The 27,632-nt window shown below is 36.0% G+C and overlaps 2 protein-coding genes and 1 pseudogene across 9 annotated transcripts in view; 1 reads left to right on the top strand and 2 right to left on the bottom strand.

Annotated features, from left to right (window-relative positions):
• RALGAPA1 (Ral GTPase activating protein catalytic subunit alpha 1) overlaps nucleotides 1–27,632 on the top strand; it is a 278,460-nt gene that overhangs the window by 42,157 nt on the left and 208,671 nt on the right. For 6 of the 8 annotated variants that reach the window (XM_054530032.2, XM_054530037.2, XM_054530036.2 and 3 more), the window contains exons 5-11: nucleotides 5,251–5,294; nucleotides 7,010–7,187; nucleotides 11,082–11,197; nucleotides 15,816–15,954; nucleotides 17,290–17,498; nucleotides 19,148–19,387; nucleotides 25,411–25,608. In XM_054530032.2, coding sequence (XP_054386007.1) covers nucleotides 5,251–5,294; nucleotides 7,010–7,187; nucleotides 11,082–11,197; nucleotides 15,816–15,954; nucleotides 17,290–17,498; nucleotides 19,148–19,387; nucleotides 25,411–25,608 — 1,124 coding nt within the window. Of the gene's footprint in view, nucleotides 1–3,460; nucleotides 4,683–5,250; nucleotides 5,295–7,009; nucleotides 7,188–11,081; nucleotides 11,198–15,815; nucleotides 15,955–17,289; nucleotides 17,499–19,147; nucleotides 19,388–25,410; nucleotides 25,609–27,632 lie in introns of those variants that run through there. The other 2 variants (XM_054530035.2, XM_054530034.2) reach the window with 2 other exon arrangements.
• On the bottom strand, nucleotides 249–3,461 carry LOC103892340 (glutamyl-tRNA(Gln) amidotransferase subunit A, mitochondrial-like). The gene has a single exon (XM_063715561.1). The coding sequence runs from the start codon at nucleotides 2,130–2,132 to the stop codon at nucleotides 1,350–1,352; it is 783 nt and encodes a 260-aa protein (XP_063571631.1). The 5' UTR covers nucleotides 2,133–3,461; the 3' UTR covers nucleotides 249–1,349.
• On the bottom strand, nucleotides 11,521–11,657 carry LOC112128925 (small nucleolar RNA SNORA31; annotated as a pseudogene).

Raw genomic sequence — 27,632 nt, 5'->3', positions numbered from 1 at the left:
GAGAGAAATTCTGCTTGCTTTGGGTTTAATTTACTCTTCTGTTTCTAGGTTTTTGTTTGTTTGTTTTTTTGAGACGGAATCTTGCTCTGTCACCCAGACTGGAGTGCAGTGCCGCTATCTTGGCTCACTGCAACCTCTGCCTCCTGGGTTCAAGCAATTCTCCTGCCTCAGCCTCCTGAGTAGCTGGGACTACAGGCACATGCCACCACGCCCGGCTAATTTTTGTATTTTTAGTAGAGACAGGGTTTCACCGTGTTGGCCAGGATGGTCTCAATCTCCTGACCTCGTGATCCACCCACCTCAGCCTCCCAAAGTGCTACGATTACAGGTGTGGGTCACTGCGCCTGGCCCTGTTTCTAGTTTTTAAAGATGTAACCATAGAATATTAATCTGATAGCTTTCTTCTTTTCTGATATAGATATTTAAAACTATAAATTTCCCTCTAAGCTTTGCCTTACATCTATCCCATAAATTTTAGTATGTTGTGTTTTCATTTTCGTTCAATTGAAAATATTTTTTCCTGCCTTTTTTTATTTCTTCTTCAACCCATAACTTATTTAAGAGTGTTTTTTATTTTTAAGCTCTTCAAATATCTGATGTTTCCACAAATTTTTTTGTCAACAGAAAAACTATTTTTGCATGATTTTAATCTTAGTTATTGAATTGTTTTGTGGCCCAGAGTATAGGCTCTCTTGGAGAATGTTCCAGTGTGCTTGGAAAGAATGTATATTCTAGAGTCATTTAAAATATTAAATTTAGTTTTCAATATGGTATTCAATAAAAATTATTAAATTAATGTATGGCAATTATGTGATCATTGAAGAACAAGAAAGGACTTGAATAAACGGAATTTTATGCAATATTCATGGGAAATAAACTTGATAGTATAAAGGCAACAATTTTTAAAAATTTTGCATGATATATTTATCCCTACTGTGTTAGAGAGACAGAGACTAACTTTTCATTTTCAAGGATTGATGAACAATCATCCATAAGTTCTTGAAGTTGAATAACAGGAAACTTTACTTGTTTTTCAAACCATTTGGCTACTGTAAGAAGCTGCTAGTCACAAAATGCATGTCCAGTAAACGGCAGTCCTATTGGCAACCCTTGGTTTGAGAGTGCAACAGGGTTACTCACTGCTGACAGTCCTGCCATGTTTACAGCTTGTGTAAAAATATCATCCTGGGCACTTCCTGTTCTGTGGTCTTCTTTGATGAACTCCAGGTATGGTACTGCCTCACTCAAGGTGGTGGGAGTTAGCATACTCCAGAGTTAAAACCATTCACAAAATCATTAGCAATGAGGCATCTCACTTTCTGTGCTTTGATGAAATAATTTTCATACTTTTATTTTAACAAGAAAACATTTCCTGAGAGAATTCTTCCTCTTACAAAATCACTGAATCCTTCTCGTCTGGTTGCAGCATACATGGCTTCAGTAGACACATTAGTGTCACATCTGTAACCATATTGTAGCCCATCAAATCTTGCTATACTCGATGCTGCTTCTGATGTACACAACAGATGGTAGCAGACAATTGAATAAGTGATGTGAGAAAAGGATACTTCAATTACTTTGGCCCCCTCAGACTCAAAGAGGTCAGCAGCTTTGGACCAAAGAGACCGTACTTCACTTGATAATTCCAGTACAAGATATACCTTTGGAATACCTATACATAGTTTGCTCACATTTGTCAAACTGGGAAGCATGAATGGTTTAACAGGATCCTGTACTGTGATAGAATCCTTAGGATCATGTTCAGCCAGTACACCCAAGACAATTGCTGCATCATCCACACATATGGTTAAGATTCCTTGCACATCCATCGAATTCTCCGGGGAAATGAGACCATGATGGGAAATTAAGCCATAGCTTGGTTTGAAACCAACAAGCCCACAGTAGGCAGCAGGATTTCTGGTCAGCCCTCCTGTATCTGATCCTAAAGCCTCATAGCATGTGAATGCCGATACGGCAACTGCACTCCCACCTGAGCTTCCTCCAGTTATCAGCCAGTCTGAATCTTCATTCTCAAAGTGGAGATTCTGCTTCCTCTTTTCTCTATATTGTTTTGAATAACTCCAGGGGTTTTTAACTGGTCCAAATACGCCTTCTGCGTTTCCGGATCTCATAGCAAACTCATCTAAATTTGTTTTTCCATTAGTAGAGCTCCCTAATCCAACAACTTCGGAACTACTATAGCATTACCTTTCAGCATATTTGATGCACATGTAAGACAGTAATTTTTCGCTGGGTGTGGTGGCTCACACCTGTAATCCCAGCTCTTTGAGAGGCCAAGGTGGGTGGATCACCTGAGCCCAGGAGTTTGAGACCAGCCTGGGTAACATGGCAGTACCCCAACTCTACAGAAAAATACAAAAATTAGCTGGGTGTGGTAGTGTGCACCTGTGTTCCCAGCTACTGGGGAGGTGAGAGGATAACTTGAGACCAAGAGGCCAAGGCTGCAGTAAGCCAAGATTGTGCCACTGCACTCCAGCCCAGGTGACAGAGCAAGAACCTGTCTCAAACAAATAAATTTGTTAAGTATATATATAAATATCAATATCACACAATATTTATCAATATTAAATATATATACCATGTATATGAAATATATGTATATACACACACATATAACAATTCTTAAACGTTCCTATAGAGATTTTTAAATGTAGCCTAACAAATTTATCTTAAAGTTTTTATATGTAAAATAAAAGCCAAAGCAATTTGGAAGAATAACAAGTCAGACCAAGAGGGTGTTGTTGTTGGCTATTTTCATGCCTGATAACAAGATAAATTATAAAGTTATACTAACAAAGGCACTGTTACTGATGTAGGGGTGGACAAGTGGATGAATGAAAAGGAACATGGAGATCAGCCAAAGACCTAAGCTTATGTATGGAAACTTGAAATATGATTGAGATGGCGTTTTAGTTCATTTGAACATCATAAACCCCGAAATAGTACTATACTTGGTTTTCCACTTGCGAAAAAGCAAATTCTGTTCCACCCACAAGGAAATAAATTTCTGATAGATTTCAGGACCTACATGTGAAAAGCAACACATAAAAACTTTTTGAAGCGAGTATTTGGTTTATAATTTTAATGTAAGGGAGGATTTCTTTAGACATACAAAGAACACATAAGAAAGAAAAACATTGGCAAATTGATTATATTAAAATTTAAGGCCAGGCACGGTGTCTTATGCCTGTAATCTCAGCACTTTGGGAGGCCAAGGTGGGCAGATCACTTGAGCTCAGGAGTTTGAGACCAGCCTGGGCAACATGACAAAACCCCATCTCTACAAAAAATACAAAAATTATTCAGGCATGACGGCATGTGCCTTTAGTCTCAGCTATCTGGGGGCTGAGGCGAGAGGATTACTTGACCTCAGGAGGTCAAGGCTACAGTGAGCCGTGATCATGCCACTGCACTCTAGCCTGGGTGACAGAGTGAGAACCTGTCTCAAAAAAATAAATAAATAAATAAATAAAACTTATCTGCATCAGAAGATAACACCTCCCCACCCAACAAAAACATGATTGAATTGTTTGGGATAATGTATTTTCGATTCATTGAAATAGACACAGAATTAGTAATACAGAAGGAACTCCATATATCTATATAAAGAAGGCCAGGTGTAGTGGCCCACACCTGTAATCCCAGCACTTTGGGAGGCCAAGGTGGGAGGATCACTTGAGGCCAGGAGTTCCAGACCAGCCTTGGTAACATAATGAGGCCCTCTACAAAAATTACAAAAATTAGCCAGACCTGGTGGTGCACATCTGTAGTCCCAGCTACTCAGGAGGCTGAGATGGGAGGATCACTTGAACCCAGGAGTTTGAGGCTGCAGTGATCTATGATTGCATCACTATTCTCCAGCCTAAACAACAGAATAAGACCCCATCTCTTTAAAAAAAAAAAAAAAAAAAAGGACAACTAAATTGAAAATTGTACAAAGGATAAAACAAGGAAACCTTGAATAGCCAAATTAAAAGATGTTCAGTGTCACTAGGAAATATCAAATGAAAGCAACATTAAGATAGTTAACATACATCAGATTATCAAATATTAGAGCATCTGTCAATGTTTTGTGCTGCCAACAATATGGTACTAGAGCCCTCCCATATGCTGCTGGTAGTACTGTTAATTGTCACAACTACTTTGGAGAAAATTATCTAATATTTGGTAAAGTTGAAAGTAATTTTATTCATATATATATATATATATATATATATATATATATATACACCCCGGGGAAACTCAGGTGTGTACAGGGAATCATGAACAAGAACTATTTATTATGGTACTCTTGAAGTAACAAAAATTTGAGAACAAACCAAATGTCTTAATATAAAGATGATAAATAAATTTTGGTATGTTCGTACGGTGGAATAGTATGCACCTCTTGAAATGTATTAACTAGAGCTACATAGATAAGTATAGATAAATTTCTTAAGCTACTGTTGGATGTGAAAAGTAACTTATAAATAACTTTTTAAAAAAATAAATGACTTGTATGAAACAGTTTATATTATTTTTTATGGATTTATAAATGTGTAGTAATAATATAAAAATATTTTTCAAAATGATTAATACCAAAGCCTGGATAATGGTTTCCTCTGGGGAAGAAAGGAACAGTGATACCTGTACAGTTAAGTAAAACATTGGAGATAATGCAGGTAAGTGAAATAAACATGGAACTATGTGTAGATTTATTCATACTGAATGGTGGTCCTCTGCAGGTTTGTTCATGTTATTTTCAGTATTTTATTATAGGTTTGAAATATTTCATAATTTAAAAGAAAAAAGGAAATATTAATGACTTTTCAAAACTTAGAAAATTAGTATAATGGAAATATTTGTTAGGAAATATTACAGTTAAGGATGTTCACGTGGTTAACTAAATGAAAATTTTCTATAGTGGATTTCATTTGGATAGTGATAAAAGTATTTTATTCTTAGTCTAAGTAAGAGATTTATAATAGATTGTTGTGTTAAATGCAATTTCGGGCCTAGGTTTTGTTAATAAAATAAATCATGTTTAATTGCAATAAAGCATGTGTTGAAAAGGTGATTCTTTTTATATGCCCTTCTGATCCCAAGTATGGCCAGAAGGATATAAAGGTCACCAAGAATAATTTGGAGGTTGCCAAGGACTTATTTAAAAGTGTTTTCAAGTCCGACCGAGAACTCTGACATTTACAAATAGATAAGATGTGAATATTTAAAATCATATTTTCTTTTCAGGATTGATTTTAAAGAAGCTACTTCACACAGGAAACTCCTTAAAGGTACAACTATGTTTATTTTCCATGACTTTAAAAATACTGAGTAGAACACACCTGCCACCTGTTAACACTTTTCCTACCTAAGCTTTTTCCTAAAGATCTTTGAATTGTCTTCAGTTTATTTAATTGAAGTGAGTTCCCTTAAAATGTAGCAAGAGGCTGGGTGCGGTGGCTCACGCCTGTAATCCCTGCACTTTGGGAGTCTGAGGTGGGTGGATCACTTGAAGCCAGGAGTTCCGAGACCAGCCTGGCCGACATAGTGAAACCCTGTCTCTACTAAAAATACAAAAATTAGCCGGGCATGGTGGCACATGCCTGTACTCACAGCTACTTGGGCAGCTGAAGCAGGAGAATTGCTTGAACCCTGGAGGCGGAGGTTGCAGTGAGCTGAGATCACGCCACTGCACTCCATCCTGGGCGACAGAGTGAGACTCTATCTTAAAAACAAAAACAAAAACAAAAAAAACGTAGCAAGAGTTTGTTTGACAAACCATTCTAGGTTGACTGGGAACATTGAAAAAACTGTTGTACTTTGCCACTCAATGGACTCATTCACCAGCAATCTTTCCTCTTTATGGTCCCCAGAAGAAAAACATTATTTAGTCATTCAACAGATTATTCTTCATTCCACCATAGCCACTATTAGATGTAGAGGGAAGTAGGGGAGATATACATATATACATAAACACTTTTGTTTCTTTTTCAATATGTCATTGTACTGTGGTAAGAGAAGCTGCCCATTCTGAAAATACCTTGCTGTAGGTTAGGTAAAGTAACATTGTTACAGGTGCTTTTGGCATCATGGCTTGGGTATAAAAGTACAAAGGAATAAGCCTTCCTGTAGCTTTTCTCGTGTTATCTGGCTGAACCATGAAAGTGACAGCAGTTGAATACCTTTTGACAGTGGCCATGAACAAGCTCTGGTAAGGTAATTTACAAAGCTATCAGTGAGGTTAGGTTAGTGGAAGACTAAGTATTTTGCTTGTCAGAGATTGAATTTTCCTCTGTTTCTCTTTTACTGTTTTTATGCTGAGAGAATGTTCATTAATCAATTAAAATACTTATTGTCTTCTGTGTACAGGGTATTGTTTTAGATGCTTCAATAGAGTAGAACAAAGTTGGTATCTTGGAGCTTAGAATCAAATAATAAGTAAATAAGATAATTTCAGAGAGGTTTTAAATAATTTTTATTTAAATTAAATCATTTTATTTTTAATAATTTAATTGTAACTTAATAATTTTAATAATTTCAGAACTTTTCAGGGGCAAGAACATTGAATTCGCAGTGTGCCAGGATCCCCATAACCATTCCTCCTTTTACGAAACTCATTCTCACCACTAACAGTCATTGTTCTCTCTCTTCTTGCTTCTTGGTTTAGACTAGTGGTGATGGGAGATAGGCAAGGAGGGAAGTAGACAAGAAGGAAAAGATTTTCTAATTTTTATAAATGGAACTTACAGAATAAAAATTACCTGATGGCTTTAAATAGAGAACAAGTTCATTCTATACTTGTTAAAAATCCATGCATTTGTATTCCAAATAATGATTTCAATAGATGCTGTCTCTCTTCTCCTCCTCAACTTCCCCTTCCTTCCCTGCCCTGCCTCTCGAAAGTATCATTCTGTTGTCATCATCTAGAGAACTTTGTTTTTCAAAGGAAGAAAGTATTTCCATTATAAATAAAAATACTGTCTATTTTCATTTTATTTTATTTTAGATTAGGCGGGAAGGTGTTCGTCTTTTCTTACTATGGTTGCAAGCTCTTCAGAATAACTGTAGCAAAGAACAGCTCTGGATGTTTTCATGCTTAATCCCTGGATTTTCAGCACCACAGTCTGAACATGGACCTCGAACTTTAGATAATCTCATTAATCCTCCACTCAACCTTCAAGAAAGTAAGATTCATGGGATGTTATCTGTCAGTATGTTTAAGCTTTCTATGTAGTCTCTTAGTGTATTTTTTCAAATGTCTGTGCATTCATTAACTGGGTAATCCAAGGCAATGCTTTAAAACATAGCTTTTATTATTATTCAGGTATGGTGAAGTCAGCAGATCAAGAAAGCTGTTGAAATAATAGTTTGTTACTCACAGTTCCCAAGAGGAAGGGGCATGCCATGCCACAAGGGCTACGTGGGGGAAGCAACAGAGTTGGTCAGGAGGCAGAGGGAACAGGGAAAAACATGGGCAAGAGTCTTTATTATGGTTTCTATGGGAAGAAACAGGCAACCCAGGTTAAGCAAGTTTAGGATTAGCTAGTTTGAATAATTCCAGTGGGCTGTAGGGCGTTAAGACTTGTCCTTAGTTGTCTGGTACGCAGCCCTTTTGTAATTAGGACAGAGGAGCAGTCACCCTGAATGTGAATGTGGAGGAGGTGGTAGCGGTGTGGGCTCTGGACTGGTTGGTTTGAATATGAAAGGCATGCTCACAGGCTAGTCACTTACTGTCTCTAGGAACTGGCTAGCCCTGGGAAGGACATATTCACTCTAGAGTCAGTAAAGCCACAGAGGTATAAGCATCAAAAACCTATGGTTAATACAGATCATTTAACATTTTTCATTAATTATTACATGTCACCTTGTATCCTGGAGTTAATTTGGATGTACATTGAAGTACAAGTGTGTTTTATTTTGTCCACTAGATGACTGTGAAAATGTTATATGTAAATTTAATTTTTATAAATTTTCATATATAGTATTGCTATTTAAAAATTTATAATTTCAGTAATGTTTAATTTTTGCTTTCATTCATTAGTGAGTCTTTGTGCTTTTTACCTTAACTTTTTCTAATATTCCTTTCTTTTTTTTTTTTTTTTTTTTTTTTTTTTTTTTGAGATAGAATCTCACTCTGTCGCCCAGGCTGAAGTGCAGTGGCGTGGCCTTGGCTCACTGCAACCTCCACCTCCTGGGTTCAAGCAATTCTTCTGCCTCAGCCTCCTGAGTAGCTGGGACTACAGGTGTGTGCCACCATGCCCAGCTAATTTTTTTGTATTTTTAGTAGAGACAGGGTTTTGCCACGTTGGCCAAGCTGGTCTCAAACTCCTGACCTCAAGTGAGTGGTCCACCTCGGCCTCCCAAAGTGCTGGGTTTACAGACGTGAGCCACTACACCCGGCCAGATTTTTCTAATATTCAATTTTTTTTTTTTTTTTTACTTCTTTAATTCTCATCTTCGTGTATGAATCCTGTTATTTAAATAAGCTAAAGTGATTTCTTTCTTCTTTCATGAGCAAATATTGTCATATACAGTGCTACATTAGTCAGCCAAGGCTGCAATAACCAGACTGGGTGGCTTAAATAACAGCCAGTTGGGCCCATTCACATGATCTCATGTAACTTTACCTCCTTAAAGGCCCTGTCTCCAAGTGCAGCCACACTGGGGGTTAGGTTTTCAACATATGAATTTTCAGGGTGCGTAGTTCAATCCAGAACAAGTACTCTGTTAGGTACTACCTATTTATAATTTTTATTTCTTTAAATTTAGGTTTTGTGGTAAAGCAAAACTATATTTGTAGAACAAAATTTTAGAAACAATACCAAGCTGGCATAAAATGTATTAATGAGCCAGTTCAAATAGGCTACATATGCGTGCTTATTTACATTTTATGTTATTTTGAAGTTTTTTGTTTTGTTTTGTTTTGTTTTGTTTTTGAGTGAGACAGGGTCCTGCTTTGTTGCCTATGCTGTAGCGCAGTCCCATGATCAGCTCACTGTGACCTCAAACTCTTGGGCTCAAGTCTGTAGCTGGGACTACAGGCACATGCCATCCACCACACCTGGCTCATTTTAAAATTTTTTGTAGAGATGGGGTCTTGCTATGTTGCCTGGCTGGTCTTAAACTCCTAAAGTCAAGCAGTCCTCCCACCTTAACCTCCCAAAATGTTGGGATCACAGGTGTCAGCCACTATGTCTGGTCTACTTAACAGATGTTCTATAAGCATTTTTTTTCTCTGTCTTTCATTATAGAGAGGTTTTCTTTCATCACTCTTTTTTAAGAGATAAGGTCTCAAAGCTATGGTGCCCATATTAGAGTGCAGTGGCTATTCACAGGTGCAATCATAATGCACTGTAGCCTTGAACTCTTGGGCTCAAACAGTCCTCCAGCCTCAGCCTTCCCAAGTAGCTGGGACTACAGATGCATACCACCACACCCACTCTTTCATCCGTGTTTTTGTGGATGACTTTAAAAATAATTATTATTCATTTTAAATATATTTGTGACTGACTTCTGCCCCTTCTCTTTTTAAGAATAGAAGCTTTGCTTTTTAGTCTGTAAGACGTGGAAAATATGGAGTCTCTGTATACTCCCCAGCAGAGACTAAGATGTCTTTATGGGAAGAGTGGATTTTAAGGGGATTTTTATAGCTTCACAAAATAAAGCTTTCATGAAGTGTATTCTTCTGTATGATGACAGTGGTCCAGGAAGTCCAGAGTACAGATGATAAAGTTTGTATTTTCTTACCTCTTTTCTTTTTTTTTCTTTTTTTTCTTTTTTTTTTTTGAGACGGAGTCTCTCTCTGTCGCCCAGGCTGGAGTGCAGTGGTGCGATCTCGGCTCACTGTGACCTCCGCCACCCAGTTCAAGTGATTCTTGTGCTCCAAAGTAGCTGAGATTACAGGCGTGTGCCACCATGCCAGGCTAATTTTTTGTATTTTTAGTAGAGATGGGGTTTCACCATGTTTGCCAAGGCCGGTCTCAAACTCCTGACCTCAGATGATCCCGCCTCGGCCTCCCAAAGTGTTGGGATTATAGGCGTGAGCCACTGCACCCAGCCTAAAGTTTATATTTTTAAAGAATAATTTTTAAAAATGAGTGGCAGAATAACATACCATGTATTATTTAAAAACTGAAATCTACCTTTGTTGTGAGCTTGTTGGTTGATATTTACTGAGAGTTAGGTTTAGGGACCTACATGTGTTTACCAGGTACTAATTGTTCAGATTAGGAACTATTTAAGAGAATTCAGCTAGTTGTGGGTTGACTTTCTTGCATTTGCATTTGTTATAATGAATTTTTCTGAACATCTGAAAAGTAAAAAATATAAAACTTTCTTATTTTGTAAGTGTTAACAGATTGGTACTTCGATAAATAAGTGCATTATTACTAATGTTTGTCATCTTATGGAATTTTTGTAATGGGCAGTCTTCATGTGAATTTGAAATTACCAGAAGTTCTTTCTCAACTGAGATGTTACATACTTGTAATCACTGTGTTATTTGTCTGTCCATCCCTTTGTCACATTCTCTCAATCAAGGGTTCACAGAACAGCTGATTGTTAAAATTTGTGGCCAGGCACGGTGGCTCACACCTGTAATCCTAGCACTTTGGGAGGCCGAGGCGGGCAGATCACCTGAGATCAGGAATTTGAGACCAGCCTGGCCAACATGGTGAAACCCTGTCTACTAAAAATACAAAAATTAGCTGGGCATAGTGGCAGGAGCCTGTAATCCCAGCTACTTGGGAGGCTGAGGCAGGAGAATCGCTTGAACCTGGGAGGCGGAGGTTGCAGTGAGCCGAGATTGTGCCATTCATTGCACTCCAGCCTGGGTTACAGAGTGAGACTCCGTCTCAAAAAAATAATGATAATAATAAGAAAAATAATAACTAAATAAAATAAAATTTATTGTTGTGATCAACTTTCAGGGATGATCTTAAGATTTATTTCAAGGATCAGTCATTAGAAAGTTTGCAAGCAATTTTCATTGCGTACTCATTTTGCAGTTAAAGTTTATTTGGTTATATTATTGTTTTATTAAATTTGTAACTATATACTATTCTTTTGTCTTTGGATAGCTCAAGTCACTATAGAAGAAATCACTCCTCTTGTCCCCCCACAATCAGGAGATAAAGGGCAAGAAGATCTCACAAGCTATTTTCTTGAAGCACTTCTAAAATACATAGTAATTCAGGTACTTGTTATCTTCTTTGATATCACACTCCTTACTATCCTATATGGGTGATTCCCTTTTCTCTTACCATTATTCTGTCATAGTAGATATTTGCTTATTTTCTTTTTGTCGGGGAGGTTGGAGGGGAAGGGTCAATGGCTTGCTTTTAATTAGCTTTAGCTTTTAAGCTTTTACAAGTGTAATCAACCAAGTGATGGTGGTAGGGGATATTTCCTACACTTCTCGTGTAAACTCAAGTTTTAGATTCTTCTTTGGAGTAAAATAGACTCTTCACTCTTTACAAGGGTATTCCTGAGTTAAAAAAATTCTCTCTTCGTGTTTTTTCCTGTATTCCTCTATTCATCCTTGGCTGCCACAATAAAAAAGACAGAAAGTACAAGGACATATTTTACTTGCATCTGTAGTGGAAACCTTAGCAGCAGACAGTGACTGCTCCAGGTCTGTCACATAGTAGATGCATATAGTTGCTTATTTTCTTGAAGAAGAAGTGACAAATTTTTGCTATTGAAAAGATGTTAATATCTCTTTCTGAAATCATTGGAGGGATGATGACACTCTTAGGAATCTAGAGAGGGACATTTTTGTAGACTCTTTGCGTATACCTTCTTATGTGAGACAGTTGCGCTTATTATCTAATCCTTTCATTTGTGATCAGCAGTTGTGATACTTCAAATGAAAAGCTGAAAATTGTTTGATTTAGGAATCAGTCTGCCAATATGTAACAACTAGGGAGGTGGGCTGCAGGATAATGATTAGGAGAAATGTAATTTACACTTAAACCTGTTTGTACCTTTTGAATTTCTAGGTGCATGTATTTTGCAAGGTAACCTATTCACCTTTAGATACGAAATGTGCATACCCCGATTGACTGATGAAAATGCTTTTATTCGCATATTTCTTGTAATGGCCCAAACACAAAAATTCCTCATACCTCAGAAACAAACATTATAAAGTTAATTTGGACCCTAAACTAGATTGCCAGAGTTTGAACCCTGATTCCACGTTTTACTAATAGTGTGGCCATTGGCAAATTACTTAATAACCACTTAGTGTTTCTGTGTCCTTATTTGTGAAATAGAGATAAAAATGATACCATTTTGGTGCTTGAGGCCTAAATAGTACAAAGTGCTTAGAATAAAATAATGCACAGCACACCATAAGTGTTCTGTAGTGGGCAGATGTTATGATCGTCATTATTATTACTAATTTTTCTTTAAAAAATACTTTTGTAGTTCATATAGATTTTAAATATTGCTTTACTGATTTATTGAACTATAATTGATACACAATAAACTGCAATATTTGAAATTTACAGTTTAATGAATTTTATTACGTGTATACATCCATGAAACCTTTACAGTTAAGATAATGTATATATTTATCACCTCTAGGCATTTTCTTGGATCTTTGTTTGCTTTGTTTTTCTGTTTGTTTGAGACAAGGTCTTGCTCTGTAACCCAGGCTGGAGTACAGTGGCCCAATTGTGGCTTACTGCAGCCTCAACCTCCTGGGCTCAAGTGATCCTGCCACCTCAGCCTCTCAAGTAGCTGGGACTACGGACCACCGAGCCTGGCGAATTAAAACTTTTTTTGTTGTTGTTAGAGAGAAATAAGGTCTCACTGTGTTGCCCAGGCTGGTCTCAAACTCCTAAGCTCAAGTGATCCTCCCACCTTGGCCTCCCAAAATGCTGTGATTATAGGCGTGAGCCACCATGCCCCTTGGATCCCTTTGTAATTCATCCCCTTGAATTCTTACACCACCATTTTATCCTTAGACATCCATTGATCTGTTTTTTGTCATTATAGAATAGTTTGTGTTTTCCATAGTTTTATGTAAATATAATCATAGAGTACATACTTTTTTTGTCTTGCTTTGTTTTCTGTTTGATTATTTTGAGAATTGTCTATCTTCTTGTATGTGTCAGTAGTTTGCTCCTTTTATAGCATTTCATTGTAGGGGATGCACCAGTTTATCCAGTTGTTTGTTCATGGTTATTTGAGTGGTCTCTAATTTTTGGCTATTTAAAGTAAAACTGCTGTGAATATTGGTAAACAAGTTTTTGTGTGGACATATAACAGTAGAATGGCTGGGTCAAATAGTAGGGGTATATATTGACTATTTAAGAAACTACCAAGCTGTTTTCCAAATGACTGTACCTTTTTACATTCCACCAGCAATATGTAAGACTTATACAATTGCTTCACATCCTCACCAACAGTTGGTATGGTTAATTTGTAATTTTAGCCATTCTAGTGAATGTATAATGATATCTCATTATGGTTTTAATTTGTATTTCCCTAACAGCTAATGGTATGTTGAATATCTTTTTATGTGCTTATTTTTCATCCATATATCTTGGGTGAAGTGTCTGTTCACTTTTTTTGCCCATTTTTAAATTGGCTTGTCTTATTAAGTTTAAGCTTTTTATATGTTTTAGAAAGAAGTCCTTAGTCAGATGTATGTTTTGCAAATATTTTCTCCCAGTAGCTCATCTTTCCATTTTCATAGCAGTCTTTTTAGAAGCTTTTTATTTTGATGAAGTCCACTATACCACTTTTTTAATGGATCTGACTTTTGGAATTGTTTCTAATCTTTGCCTAATCAAATGTCACAAAGATATTCTCCTATGTTTTCTTCTTGAAGTTTTATAGTTTTATGTTTTACATTAAGGTCTGTGGTCCATTTTGAGCTAATTCTGATATATGAGCATTGTTGGCTTTAATCCTTTGATAAGGTAGCGTCTGCCAGACTTTTCCAGTGTAATATCAGTAAGTATTACACTGGAAAATCAACAAGTATTTTGTGGGGAAGTACTGTGTAACTACCTAAATACCCCCTTTCTTATAGAAATTTCACACGTTTTAGCATCCATTGAAGGCTTTTGACTTTGTAATTACGAGGGTTACCAAATGGTAATTTTTAAAAAACAGCTTTATTGAGATATGCACATTTCATATAGTTCACTCACTTAAAACGTACAGTTCAGTGTGTTTTAAGTATATTCACAGGGTTACACAGCCGTCACAGTATAATTTTAGTGCTAATAGGAAACCACATACCCATTAGGAGTCAGTCCTCTTACCCCCAACCCTTTCATCCCCACCCCTACGCAAACATGAAATGATTTTCTGTCTCTGTATATTTGCCTGTTCTGGACATTTCATGTTAATAGGATCATAGAATATGTAGTCTTTATTGACTAGCTTGTTTTACTTAGCAAATGTTTTCAAGGTGTATCCATGTTGTAGCACGTATTGATACTTCATTTTTATTGAGCTGAATAATATTATATTGTATACACATACAGTATTTTGTTTATCTCTTTATCAGCCGATGAGTATTTGAGTTGTTTCCACTTTTTGGCCAACTGGTGATATTAATTCCATCATTACTTCTACTTTCAAGAGTTGGCTACATACTGTAGGAAAAAGCTTTCTCCCCTCCCCGTTTGTTTACTTACTTATTTATCTCAACATGGATTTATGCATTCCTGTGAATTCATGTGTTAATATTTACTACAGTTACCAATATTGATGCTCAGATTGTGCCAAATTTGTCTAGTGGAAGTTCCTTCAAGCTGAATCCTATGCCTTTGAATTGTTTCCGTCATTGTCTGAGCACTTCCTTACTTCCTGGCACCACAAGATGTTCCAAGTTCATCTCGTACCTTCCTTGCTCACTCTGGAATCTGCTGCTTCTCTAAGGAGCTGTCATTCATTTTAATGAAGAATTGTATTCACAGACACAGACACACGCAAATCCCTATTTCTGTCTGTCTATCTATCATAATGTTAATTCATACCCATTTTCCAGATTTTAGTCTAGTACCACAGGGTTCATTCTGGTTTCTTCCTTTTCATATTTATAACTCTTACCTGTCAATGAGAAATGTGGCTCATATTATTCTTAGTATATATACTTATTTAGTCAGTCCCCCTTGTGTATAATCAATCTCCCATTGCCACCATTGCCCTTCTCTGCAGACATTCTCCTTAACTTGGTTGGGTTCTAGTACCCCACTCTGGGCCTTTGCCAACCACCTGATTGGATGTCTTCATCACCTTCTTAGAGTTCTCATACCCTATATTATACTGCTGTATCTCTTTCTGTCCTCACTTCTCCCACTTCATGGACACCCTCCTCACTCCTCTCAGACTGTGAGTCCCCACTGGGTTACTGCCTCTGCTGTACCCCCTTTATGGATGCCCTGCGTCCTGTGCTCAGGCTCTGATTGTCTGCACTTGACTGCTGCTACTGCTTACATACACACACCCCTGCCACATATGCTTATGTATTTTGTTTGGTTTTTTAGGCTGAATTATTCAGGAAGGGGCAAAAGGGAAAGAACTTTAATATTTTTGTCATTAGTAGGGCCAACTTATGTGTAATTTTCATAGTTTTTTGAAGCATACTTCTAAGGTTTTTTAAAAATATACATAATGTACTTGTTTGACATTAGACCAATTTAAAAGATTTGTCCTTATGCTATGTATCATGATCTTTAGTGTTAACAGTTCAGTGTATTGCAACCTTTTATAAGCTTGTTTATAATTGCTAATACTTGCATTTAAGAGATTCTTTCTTCTGGAATGATTCTAATTATATAATTTATTTTTAGGTAAAAAGTTTAGAATGGAAGAACAAAGAAAACCAAGAAAGGGGATTTTCATTTTTGTTTTCACATTTTAAGAAATATTACTTGCCTTATATTTTTCCAAACATCTGTAAGGAAAACAGTTTATATCATCCTATACTTGGTAGGTAATGTTTGGAATTTTCTGAAAGATCACACTTAAAAGAGTAAAATAATCTCTCACTGTAAAGCTGGCATTTGTTACTGCAGGAAACTGATCATATTTATTACTTGTATTGGTTGGTATAGATATGATACCTAGATTCATACTGAAAGCAAATTTATATTAATAGGAAATTTTCAATGAGAATGATTTTTTTTTTTTTTTTTTTTTTTTTTTAAAGAGACAGGGACTCACTCTGTCACCCAGGAGGCTGGAGTGCAATGGCATGATTGTAGCTCACTGCAGCCTTGAACTGCTGAGCTCAGGCAATCCTCCCATCTCAGCCTCCCCAGTAGCTAGGACAACAGTCATGCGCCACCACATCTGGCTAATTATTTTTTTTTTAGAGATGGGATCTCCCTATGTTGCCCAGGCTGGTCTTGAACTCCTGGCTTCAAGTGGTCCTCCCACCTTAGCCTCCCAAAGTGCTGGGATTATAAGCATGAGCCACCACACTCAGCCAACAATGAACAGATTTTTTAAAAACTTGTTCTCTGGATCTTATCAATTATAAAAGTTAGCCCACCAGAAATATTTGCGATTGTAAATTAAACTGAATTCTTGTTTGGCATGATCCTTAGACTATATTATAAATTTTCTTTTTAAGGTCCCCCCATATGGGGGTTCAATCAAGTATTAGTCTTATTCAAATTCTGTGTGAATAATTACATACCCATGTTTCATCCAGTATTTATATAGGTTGATGCAAAAGTAATGGCAGTTTTTGCAATTACTTTTAATAATTATTGTGCCAACATATCTCTTGGAGCCTTGAGCCTAGAGCCTTGTGTACAAATCCTGGGTTAGAAGCATATCTCTGCCATATATAGAAGGTATTGGTAGTCCGTAGGTAAATTGTCTCTTTCCCAGAAAGATGTTCCTAATACCAAGTTTAGGCAACTAACAGGCTCAGGTAAAACCTCATATTTTGTATGACTTCAAAATATGTGTTTCAGTGGTAGGTTAATTGAAGTGTGAGCTCTTATTTATTTTAAATGGTTCTGGAAGCTTCTTTGTACTTAGGTAGGTTCATTGAACTTTTTGATATTTTGTAAAAATCATCCTGGATGTAAAAATCATCCTGGATGTTTCCATATATCATCCTGGTATATATGGTTCACTCTTCTGAGTTCCATGCAAACATCTGGCAAATTTTGAAATGTCATTTTTGTACTAAAGCTACTTCTAAAACCAGAGTAGCATAACAATATTTTCTCAAGTATTTAAAAATGTAGGTTTTTTCTAAACATAATTTCTTTCTTATTTTGGTTTTCATTTTCCTTTTATTTTGCACAGACATCCCGCAGATGAGACCAAAGCCACATTATGTCATGATAAAGAAAGATGCTGAAACCAATGAAGCAATCTATTGTACAAAGGAGCCTTTCATTAAGGCTCGTGTTATTGTCATTCGTTGGCTGGTTTCTTTCTGGCTGGAGCCAAAACCGCATACAGGACCTCATATTCCTGGGATGGAAGGTGAAGTCTTGCCAAAGAATATTCAGGTAATGCACAAATGAGGCAGGCTTGTTAAAGTTAGAAATGGCTTTTGAGATTTAGTCCATTGATTTCAGTTGCCTTAGGTGGAGAGTACACTTAAATAATAGTGCTATTTTATTTGTATAAATATATTTTGTAAATGCAAATTTTAATTATAGAATTAATAAGTTTCTTAATAAAGAAATGAAACGGGAAGTATAGAAGATAATTTCATTAGTATGTCAGTCTCAGCTTATTTCTATGTTTTAATTATACAATACTAAAAATACTCTATTGTACAGATAAATCTTACAAGTGAAAAGAACTGTGATCAAATGGTAGGACCTTAATGTCCCTTTTTAATTTGGGGGCATTCACAAAATGCAGATTAAAAGACCTCTTCACACCCCCTTCCCCCCTTTTTCAACAAAGACGCCAAGTCTAGAAATGTGATATAAAATTACAAAGCAATACAGTAGAGGAACTAATATTTCAAACTGTTGTTTTGGATTTAACAGTTTACTTTTTTCTCATACTTCTTTTTTATTTTCTATTTTCCCTCGTACATTTTTCTAAACATGTCTATATTACAGTATTTTTACTACTTTTATTTTCCTCTCCTCAGATTTTCTTAGTTTTTAAAATCTTAAACTATGTGTGTTTTTTCTATACCACCTTAAATCTTTTATAAGTAGGATAAAGGTATAACGTGTATTTAATTCATCAGAATTCAGAAAATGTGACTTTTATTCCTCTTAGTTTATTTATCTATAGCAAACTGTATTGTGTGTTTTCCTCCAAAACTTTGTTCTAACTTCTGTATTAAGAACTATTAAGTGCGAAAATTCTCAAGCAGAACTATCTGCTTTCTGATCCTAGAACGTAATGGATGAAAATCATAAATGTTTTTGGTTGGAAAGGTATATTTGAGATCATTTATTTAAACTCTGTTATTTTATGGATGACAAAACTGAGGCCAAAAATTGAATAACTTAACAGAAAGTAATTTATACCACAGAATAGTGTTACTTCTACCATATAGTAATTTGCTTATCACCACCTTAAGACTTAATTTTTCCCTATCTATCTGGTTAGGCTTGATCTTTAGACTTGGTGAAAATTCCATTATTAGAATTATAGAATTTTCTCTCAAGTTTTCTAATATTTTCTTTTAGTTTTGTTCCTACTTCTGTCATAAATTTTGTTCCTTTGTTTTTTGTTTTGTTTAAGAAGCTTTTACTTGTGTAAATTTTTGTCCATAGTAAAATAGAGATAATTTTAAACTTTAAATTTTTATTAGGTAAACATTCTGATATTAAGTTATTTACTTATTCTTGAAGGTCTGAGCTGTCTCTAATTCCATTATTCATCCACCCAGCTTTAATTAATAACTTGTTTGAACTGCAAACTTACTGAGAGGAATATATAACTATAGGTGGATAGATGATTAATTACCACATGTTTTGGAGTATCTCTGTCACTTAGATGTTGAGTTACTTGCATTGCCACTTAATTATTTAGAATGGCTTTTAAATGAAACTCTATGCCCGGAGTTTAAGCAGTGGTATAAATTACTTGGGAAATGTTTTGGATTTTGTCAGTATTACCTATTAAAAGACAAAATACATAGTTAAATGATTATGATATTGTTTCTCTCTCTTTTTTTGTATTTTAGAGAGCAGCTGCTAGTTTAGTATCCAGAGAAGAAAGCAAAAATGATAATGCTGATAAAGCAGACAGAACTACAGAACCCGAACAGTCTCATTCCAATACAAGCACTCTCACGGAGCGAGAACCTAGCTCATCTAGTCTCTGTAGTATTGATGAAGAACATCTCACAGACATTGAAATAGTTCGCAGAGTTTTTTCTTCTAAAAGAAGTAATGTAAACTTTGTGACAGAGATATTTCGTCAGGTAACATACCTCTCAGTATTTTTAATTTATAAGGAAGGCTTTTATCTTTAATATTAAACATACTGATTTTTAGCTGGGAACAGTGGTGTGTACCTTTAGTTGTAGTTGTTCAGGCGGCTGAGGTGGGAGAATCGCTTGAGCCCAGGAGTTTGAGGCCACTTTGGACAACATGGAGACACCGCATCTCCTAAAAAAAAAAAAAAGAGAGAGAAAGAAATTACTGATTATTAGCTATTTAAAATATATTCTTCATGTAGATTTTTTAAGTTTATACTTAGTTTATATAATTTACATCTATCCTCTAGTATTTTCTATTCTTTATATATTTTAGTTTGTGGTACTTTTAGCATAATAATTATTTTCCCCTTATACTCCTGTTACCAGAATAATTTTTTAAATTACTCATTATAGATTGAAACTCTTCTATCATTTGATTAATAAACTATAGTAAAATTATTTTATCTTCCACTCTATCATCAGTAAATGGTTTATGATATAAGAAGGGAGGTTTTTATTGCTTTTACCCTCAAGGCTTAGTTTTGTCCTCTAAGGCATTCTGAAGTCAAAGTTGATTAAGACAGATATTTCTTAGGGAAAGTATAGAAAAAAAAGGGAAAATAAAAGAACAAAAAGCTGTTTCACATGAAATAGCTAGAAATCCCTAAGTGCATGTTCTCAAATATGTAGAAATTTTGTGGAAAAGAAATCTTATGAAAACTACCATTTGCTCTTGATGGCAAAGGCACTTAACTTTTACAGGTAAACAACATTGAGTTTTGCAGCTGAGGGGGACCATTCAGGTGTCTCAGCAAGTAAGTGGTAGATCTTCGAATAAAATGCCCACATCCTGGTTCTCATGTCAGTGCTCTTTATTCAGTGCCACACTGCGTTCACATGCCAGGGAGCTCTCTAGGCAAAGCAAATAATCTTGATCCCCCACACATATTTAGTGATGTGTAAAACAAAGCATGAGACAGCATTAGCCTTGTCAGCATAAGTTAAAGAAACAAACTTGTTTTCATTTTTGTCCAGTGTTGGCAGTGGTTCCAGCCAGATTTAAGGTTTGTGTTAACAGAATATGTAACAATTGGGAAAGGAAAGACATTTGACAAATTATGTTGGAATACTCATGGGGAATTTTAAAGTTTGTAGAACTATTCAGGCATTCCAGTTGTTGAGTCAGTTTAAATAAGTTTATTTTTCTAGGCATTTCCTTCTTGTGTTTGTTTTCAAATTTGTTGACAAAGCTCATCACATCCTCTTATAATCCTTTTAACCTCTGAAGCATTTATGTTCATGTTTCTCCTTTTTATTCCCATAAATGCAGTATTTAATTGCCTGGTAATTTTTTAATTTTTTTGTAGAGTGGGGTCTTGCTATGTTGTCCAGGCTGGTCTTGAACTCCTGGCCTCAAGCAATCCTCCTGCCTTGGGCCTTCCAAAGTGCTGGGATTACAGACATGAGCAACTGTGCCTGGCCCTATCCCTTGTTTGTTTTTCTCTCTTTCTTTTTTTTTGATGATGATTCTTGCCAGAGATTTGTCAGTTTTATTAGTCTTTTCTTTCTGTCTTTTTCTATCTTTTCCCCCCAGCCCCCGTTCCTTTTCCTTTAGTGGTTATCGTATAAGTTTTAACATGTGTAGTTCACTTTTCAAGTTCTAAAGTTATTTTTTTTACCCTCTTCCTAATCAATACAAGGACCTTAGAACCCTACTAGTCTGATTTTCCCCCCAACATATATATTATTATCAAGTAATTTAGTTCTATTTTTTGTGTTGGTGTGTATTTGTTATATATTTGCCACTTTATTTTATCATGATTTCTTCCCTTTCAGATCTATTTAGAATCACTTTCCTCTGCTTGAAGTTCATCATTTAGAAATTACTTTAGTGGATGTATGTTGGTATCAAACACTTCTAATTTTATAGGGTTTTCCCAACTTTATTGAGGTATACCCGACAAATAAAAATTGTATATATTTAAGGTGTACCTTGTACATTGTGATGTTTTGATATACCTGTACATTGCGGATGATTACTACAATCAATCTGGTTAACATAATCATGGCCTTACATAGATAAAATTTCATTTGCTTGTATATGGTAAGAATATTTATGATAAAATCTTCTAGCAAATTTCAAGTGTAAAATATGGGATTATTAACTATAGTCACCATGCTAGATATCCAGAACCTGTTCATCCCACATAACTGAACCTTTGTACATTTTGATCAGCATCTCCCATTTTGCCTACTGCTCAGCCCTTAGTCATTACCATTCTACTCTGTTTTTATAAGTTTGATTTTTTATATTGCACATTTAAGTGAGATTATACAGTAAGTTGTCTTTCTGTGTCTAGCTTATTTCACTTAGAATAATGTCTGCTGGGTTAATCCATGTTGTTGCAAATGGTGGGATTTCCCTCTTTTTGTTTTTTGAAACAGGGCCTCATTCCATTTCCCAGGCTGGAGTACAGTGGTGTGATCACAGCTCACTGCTCAGGTGATACCTATGCCTCAGCCTCCTGAGTAGCTGGGACTACAGGTGCACACCACCATGCCTAGCTAATTTTTAAAAGTTATTTTGTAGAGAAGAGTTCTTGCTATAATATTGCCCAGGCTGGTCTCTAAGTCCTTGCCTCAAGCCATCCTCTCTCGTCGGCCTCCCAGCGTACTGGGATTGAAGGCATGAGCTGCTGTGCCTGGCCCTAGGATTTTCTGCTTTTTTTTTTTTTTTTTTTTTTTTTTTTTTTTTGAGATGGAGTCTTGCGCTGTCACCCAGACTGGAGTACAGCGGCACTATCTCGGCTCACTGCAGACTCCGCCTCTCGGGTTCAAGTAGTTCTTCTGCCTCAGCCTCCTGGGTAGCTGGGATTACAGGCATGCGCCACCACGCCCGGCTAATTTTTGTATTTTTGGTAGAGATGGGGTTTCACCATGTTGATCAGGCTGGTCTGGAACTCCTGACCTTGTGATCTGCCCGCCTCAGCCTCCCAAAGTGCTGGCTGCTTTTTAAAGGCTGGATAATAGTGTGTGTGTGTGTGTGTGTGTGTGTGTGTGTGTGTGTGTGTGTGTGTGTGTGTGTGTGTGTGTGTGTGTGTGTGTGTGTGTGTGTGTGTGTGTGTGTGTGTGTGTGTGTGTGTGTGTGTGTGTGTGTGTGTGTGTGTGTGTGTGTATTTCTGGCTCTCTGTTCCATTGCTGTATATGTCTGTTTTTTATACTGTTTTGATTACTGTTTTGTAATGTATTTTGAAATCAAGACATGTGGGTACCTCCTGCTTTGTTCTCCTTGCTCAAGATTATTCCAGGTCTTCTGTTGCTTCTTCATAGAGGAATTAACTGCTGATTTATGAACTTGAGTATTCTGGTTTCTTTGACAGTTATTTCTCATTGTAAATTGATAAATTATCACTCTGGTTTTATACATCAGTTTTTAGCTATGGCTAATAACAGTCTTTCCTCACAATTCATATTTAGCATGTTGGCAAAATCATAATTTGGAATCTGCAAGGACATAGGTCTCTGTAGTAAATTCAAGCCGCTAGGATGTAGTCTGACAACTTGTATAATATTTTAGCTCTGGAGGATATTAATTTTTTAAGATTATTAAATTTTATTTTTCAGTGTTTTAGATTGGCAGCAAAATTGAGTGGGAAGTACATACTAATTTTTTAAAACAGGTTAATTTTTCTGTATCTTAGAATTTCTTTGGGATCATTTTAACTATTTTAACGTTTTAAATTTTATTGTGAATCTTTTTAAGGAAGGCTGAGCTGTTGCTACAACTGTAAAATAAATATTCTTAAAGCAGGCAGTGATGATCAAAATCTTGCCATTTGACCATTAAGCTGCTAGAGTATGAGAGTGATAACTTAGGAATGAGTTGATTAAAGAAAATAACAAATAAAGTAGTTTACTAAGGAATTAATAGCAAATAAAAGGATTAACAACAATAAATATTCTGTTGATATTGAACATTAATTTTTCATCATCATCTTGGGAGCTGACTTTTTTGCTGGTTTCATTCCGATAAAATAAGTTCATTTGACCACATGATTATTATTTAATACACCTACTGATAACTCTATAATAGAAAGTGGCAGATTTTAGATAAAGGGTTTGTGATTTTTAAGGTTGATATTAACAGGTAGTGTCATAAAAAAATAAAAAGTAAAAGCAATTTAATTCTTCTTTTTTTTTTTTTTTTTTTTTTGAGATGGAGTCTCGTTCTTGTTGCCCAGGCTGGAGTACAGTGGCGTGATCTCAGCTCACCGCAACTTCCGTCTCTCAGGTTCAAGCGATTCTCCTGCCTCAGCCTCCCAAGTAGCTGGTATTACAGGCATGCGCCACCACACCTGGCTAATTTTGTATTTTTAATAGAGATGGACTTTCTCCATGTTGGTCAGGCTGGTCTTGAACTCCCGCCCTCAGGTGATCTGTCAGCCTTGGCCTCCCAAAGTGCTAGGATTACAGGCGTGAGCCACCGCGCCCGGCAGCAATTTAATTCTATTTGCACCTAAAAAGTAAAGTAAAAATATTAACCCATAAACACAAACACACACAAGGAAAGACTTTGGGTGATGAGATTAAGCGTATTTTTGCTGTTTTATTTTTCCCTGTCTGGATTGTGTAAATATTTTTTCTATGAAAATGTGTATTTGTGATGAAAATATTTTAAGATCCCAGAAAATACTGGAAGGAAAGAATAACAGTGAGATTTTTCTTTTAAATTTTGCCTTATTGTTAGACTATAGAACTTGATTATACGAAAAATGAAATATGCAAGCCTTAATTTTTTTCTTTGTTTGCTTAGAAAAGGTGAGGTACCTTATTACATATGATTTTTATTAGTTTTTGGAGGCAAATTTAATTTTTATTTTAAAATCAAAATCTGTTTTAAAAGAAATAGTTCTCAAAAAGACAATGATGACTGGGTGTAGTGGTGTGTGCCTATAGTTCAAGCTACTCACGAGACAGAGGCAGGAGAATCGCTTGAGGCCAGGAGTTCAGTCTAGCCTGGGTAACACAGCGAGACCCTGTCCCTAAAATAATAAAAAATTTAAAAACCACAATAATGTGAGTTACAAAAAAGTGTAACTTATGAAAAGTCGTATTCATATTGACCTTTGTAAGAGCTCAATTATTTCAGGAAGCAAGGAATATCACCATTCTGAGTAATACAATTTCAACTAATCTTTATTTCTTCTACTTGAAGTCAGTGCCTATCTACCACAAACATTCCTATATCAGTGTGCAAATAATTTGGAGACAACAGGCTTTTTACGACAATGAATTGGTTAACTTTTAAAAGTTGTTTTTTATCTCACATTTTATAATAAGAGAAATATATGTACAGCAGGTCTTTAAGAAACATTGTTTAACTATAATGTTGATGGCAAAAAAAAAAAAAATAGATTCCCAGCAGGGGCCACTGTCTGTGTGGAGTTTGCATGTTCTCCCCATGTCTATGTGGGTTTTCTCTAGGTACCACAGTTTCTTCCCATATCCCAGAACTGTACACATTAGGTGAATTGGTGTGTCTAAATGGTCTCAGTCTGGGTGAGTGTTGGGGTGTATGTGATTGCACCCCACAATGGAATGGCATCCTGTCCAGGGCTGGGTTCCTGTCTTGCCCCTGAGCTGCTGGGATACACTGGCCACCAGTGACCCTGAATTAGAATATTTGGGTAATTAATTGTCTTACTTATTTTTATTAATCTTTCTTAAATGTACATATAGCTCACATTTATTTCAGTGTTTAATATTGTAAGTGTTTTGGTCTCTATTTAGAAGTTTGGTGATTTTTTTTTTTTTTTTTTTTTTTTTTTACTAGAAATATCCCTTAGGAACTTAACTCTAATTTATATCAATTAGCTTATGGCAAAATGAGTTTTGTTATATGTCATTGTTTTGCTTAAAGTTGCAGTTTCCAAGAATCTATGATGTGATGTGAAAAACGTTACTGCATTAGTGGTTTGTGGCAAAGGAAAAAGTTTCATTATCTTGATTCTCCTTTTTTTCCCTAGGCATTTTTATTACCAATTTGTGAAGCAGCAGCTATGAGAAAAGTGGTAAAAGTATATCAAGAATGGATCCAACAAGAGGAAAAACCTTTGTTCATGCAAGAGCCTGAAGAAATTGTGATCACTTCTTCAGACCTCCCTTGCATTGAAAATGTCACAGACCATGATATTTCAATGGAAGAAGGAGAAAAAAGAGAAGAGGTGAAGTTATAAGATTTATATATTTTAGTGTTAGTCTAATAGATTAAGAGTTTTACAGAAACATAATAATGGGTTAACACAAATATACTTATTAAATGGGAAGATAAAGATATCTTTCAGTATATTTTGCAACAATTTAGGTAATATAACAGTAGTCATCTCAGTACCGTATAGCAAAGCCCTGTGATACCACAACTTTTAAAAATTAATATTGAGGTTGTATATTGATTCTTTAAGCCATTGTCTAGATAAAAATTAGGTACTATTATAAAGGTATAATATTTCAAACTGTGGTACTACATCAAAATGGATTTTAAAATACATACTTTCAGGGGGGTGTTATTACCAAACCACAATTCCTCCTTTCCTGGAAGGAGTAACTATTTAGGAGTGGCTACCCAGCATAAGCCACAGTGTTCGTGCCCTCTCCTTGGAATCTTTTGCACTAGAGCTGATTTCAGAATGTGAAACTTCTTGACTTGGTAAATAAATTATTTTGTGATAAGAAAGACTAGAGTTTACTCACAGCGGGGAAAAGATGAGAAAAGAGAGAGTAGTAGAGGTGGCATTTGGGTCCCTGGGGTTCCATTTATGCCTTTGGTTGTTCAACCTTTGTCACAGGTCAGACTCTCTAACAGCAGATGCTAAGATGGAGTTAGGAGTGCAGAAAGTTTATTGAAAGCGATTTATCTGTTTTGTCTGATTTGCCTTTCACCATAAAGTTGTCTGCGATTGATACATATCTTGCTAAATCTAGATAGGAATGATTGAGTAATGCTTATTCACTTTAGTGGTTAATCTAACCTCATCAGTGGAATTTAGTCAGGATACTAATGTATGGATGAATAGGCCAATTCTGTAGGGATTTGATGAGCCTGAGCCTGTGTGTGTGTGTATATACATGTATATGTATATATACACACATATGTAGAGCACCCTCCCCGCTTCTAAGAAAGGGAAAAATGTAACTGAGAAATATAATTGAAGTAAATAAAATTAACCATATGAATTATGAAATAACATCTACAGTCCTAATTCTTACACACCAATGAAAAATATCAAATTTATTGATATTTTTATGCTGGAAAATAAACCTATGAGTTTAAAAAGAATTTGCTTTCTCTGACTTTTTTAGTCATGATGTGCCATATATAATGAGCCTACCCCACATCATTTACTATTCTTAAATAAGGATGATGGATAGTATAAACTATCCACATACATAATTGAAAAACAAACAATGGAAGGAATGAAAGGAGAGAGGAAAGGGTAGATTGGTGATGTTAGGTGTGTTGTGTAGGTTTGTTCTATTCGTTACTCAGGTAGTGTAACCAGCACTGGCTGCCATTAGAAATGTGGTTTTTCAAAGTGCCAGCGACTCTTGCAAATGATGTGGACCAAACCCAAAAGGTATGATATACTGTTTTACATTTCTGATAAATTCAATATATAAGGGAGTCATTTAAATTTTTGGTGTTACAGTTATAAAGTGGAATTATGTTATAAATTCAGATGATTGTAAATGGGTTTTTAATTTTATTTATTATTATTATTACTATTATTATTTTGAAACAAGGTTTTCCTCTGTCACCCTGGCTGGAATGCAGTGGCGTGAGCTCAGCTCACTGTAACCTCCATCTCCTGGGTTCAGGCTGTCATCCAGCCTCAGCCACCCGAGTAGCCGGGACTACAGGCACTCGCCACCACACCTGGCTAATTTTTTTGTATTTTTAATAGAGACAGGGTTTCACCATGTTTCCCAGCTGGTCTTGAACTCCTGAGCTCAAGTGACCTGCCCACCTCAGCCTCCCAAAGTGCTGGGGATGACAGGCGGGAGCCACAGCCCCTGACCTAAATGAGCTTTTAAAATTCTCATAGCATCTGTGAGACATTTGAAAGACATACAGAATACAAGACAGTTTCTTTTTTGTGTGTGTAGGACTGTCATGTGCTGTGTAGGACGCTTAGCATTCTCTGTCCTATTTCATTAAATTCCAGTGGTATCTTTTATTTATTGTGACAAG

The sequence above is a fragment of the Pongo abelii genome, chromosome 15, assembly GCF_028885655.2.
Source record: "Pongo abelii isolate AG06213 chromosome 15, NHGRI_mPonAbe1-v2.0_pri, whole genome shotgun sequence".
In the NCBI taxonomy this organism is placed as follows: domain Eukaryota; kingdom Metazoa; phylum Chordata; class Mammalia; order Primates; family Hominidae; genus Pongo; species Pongo abelii.
Note: the sequence above shows the minus strand (reverse complement) of the source record. Positions and strands in the feature narration are given on the sequence as shown.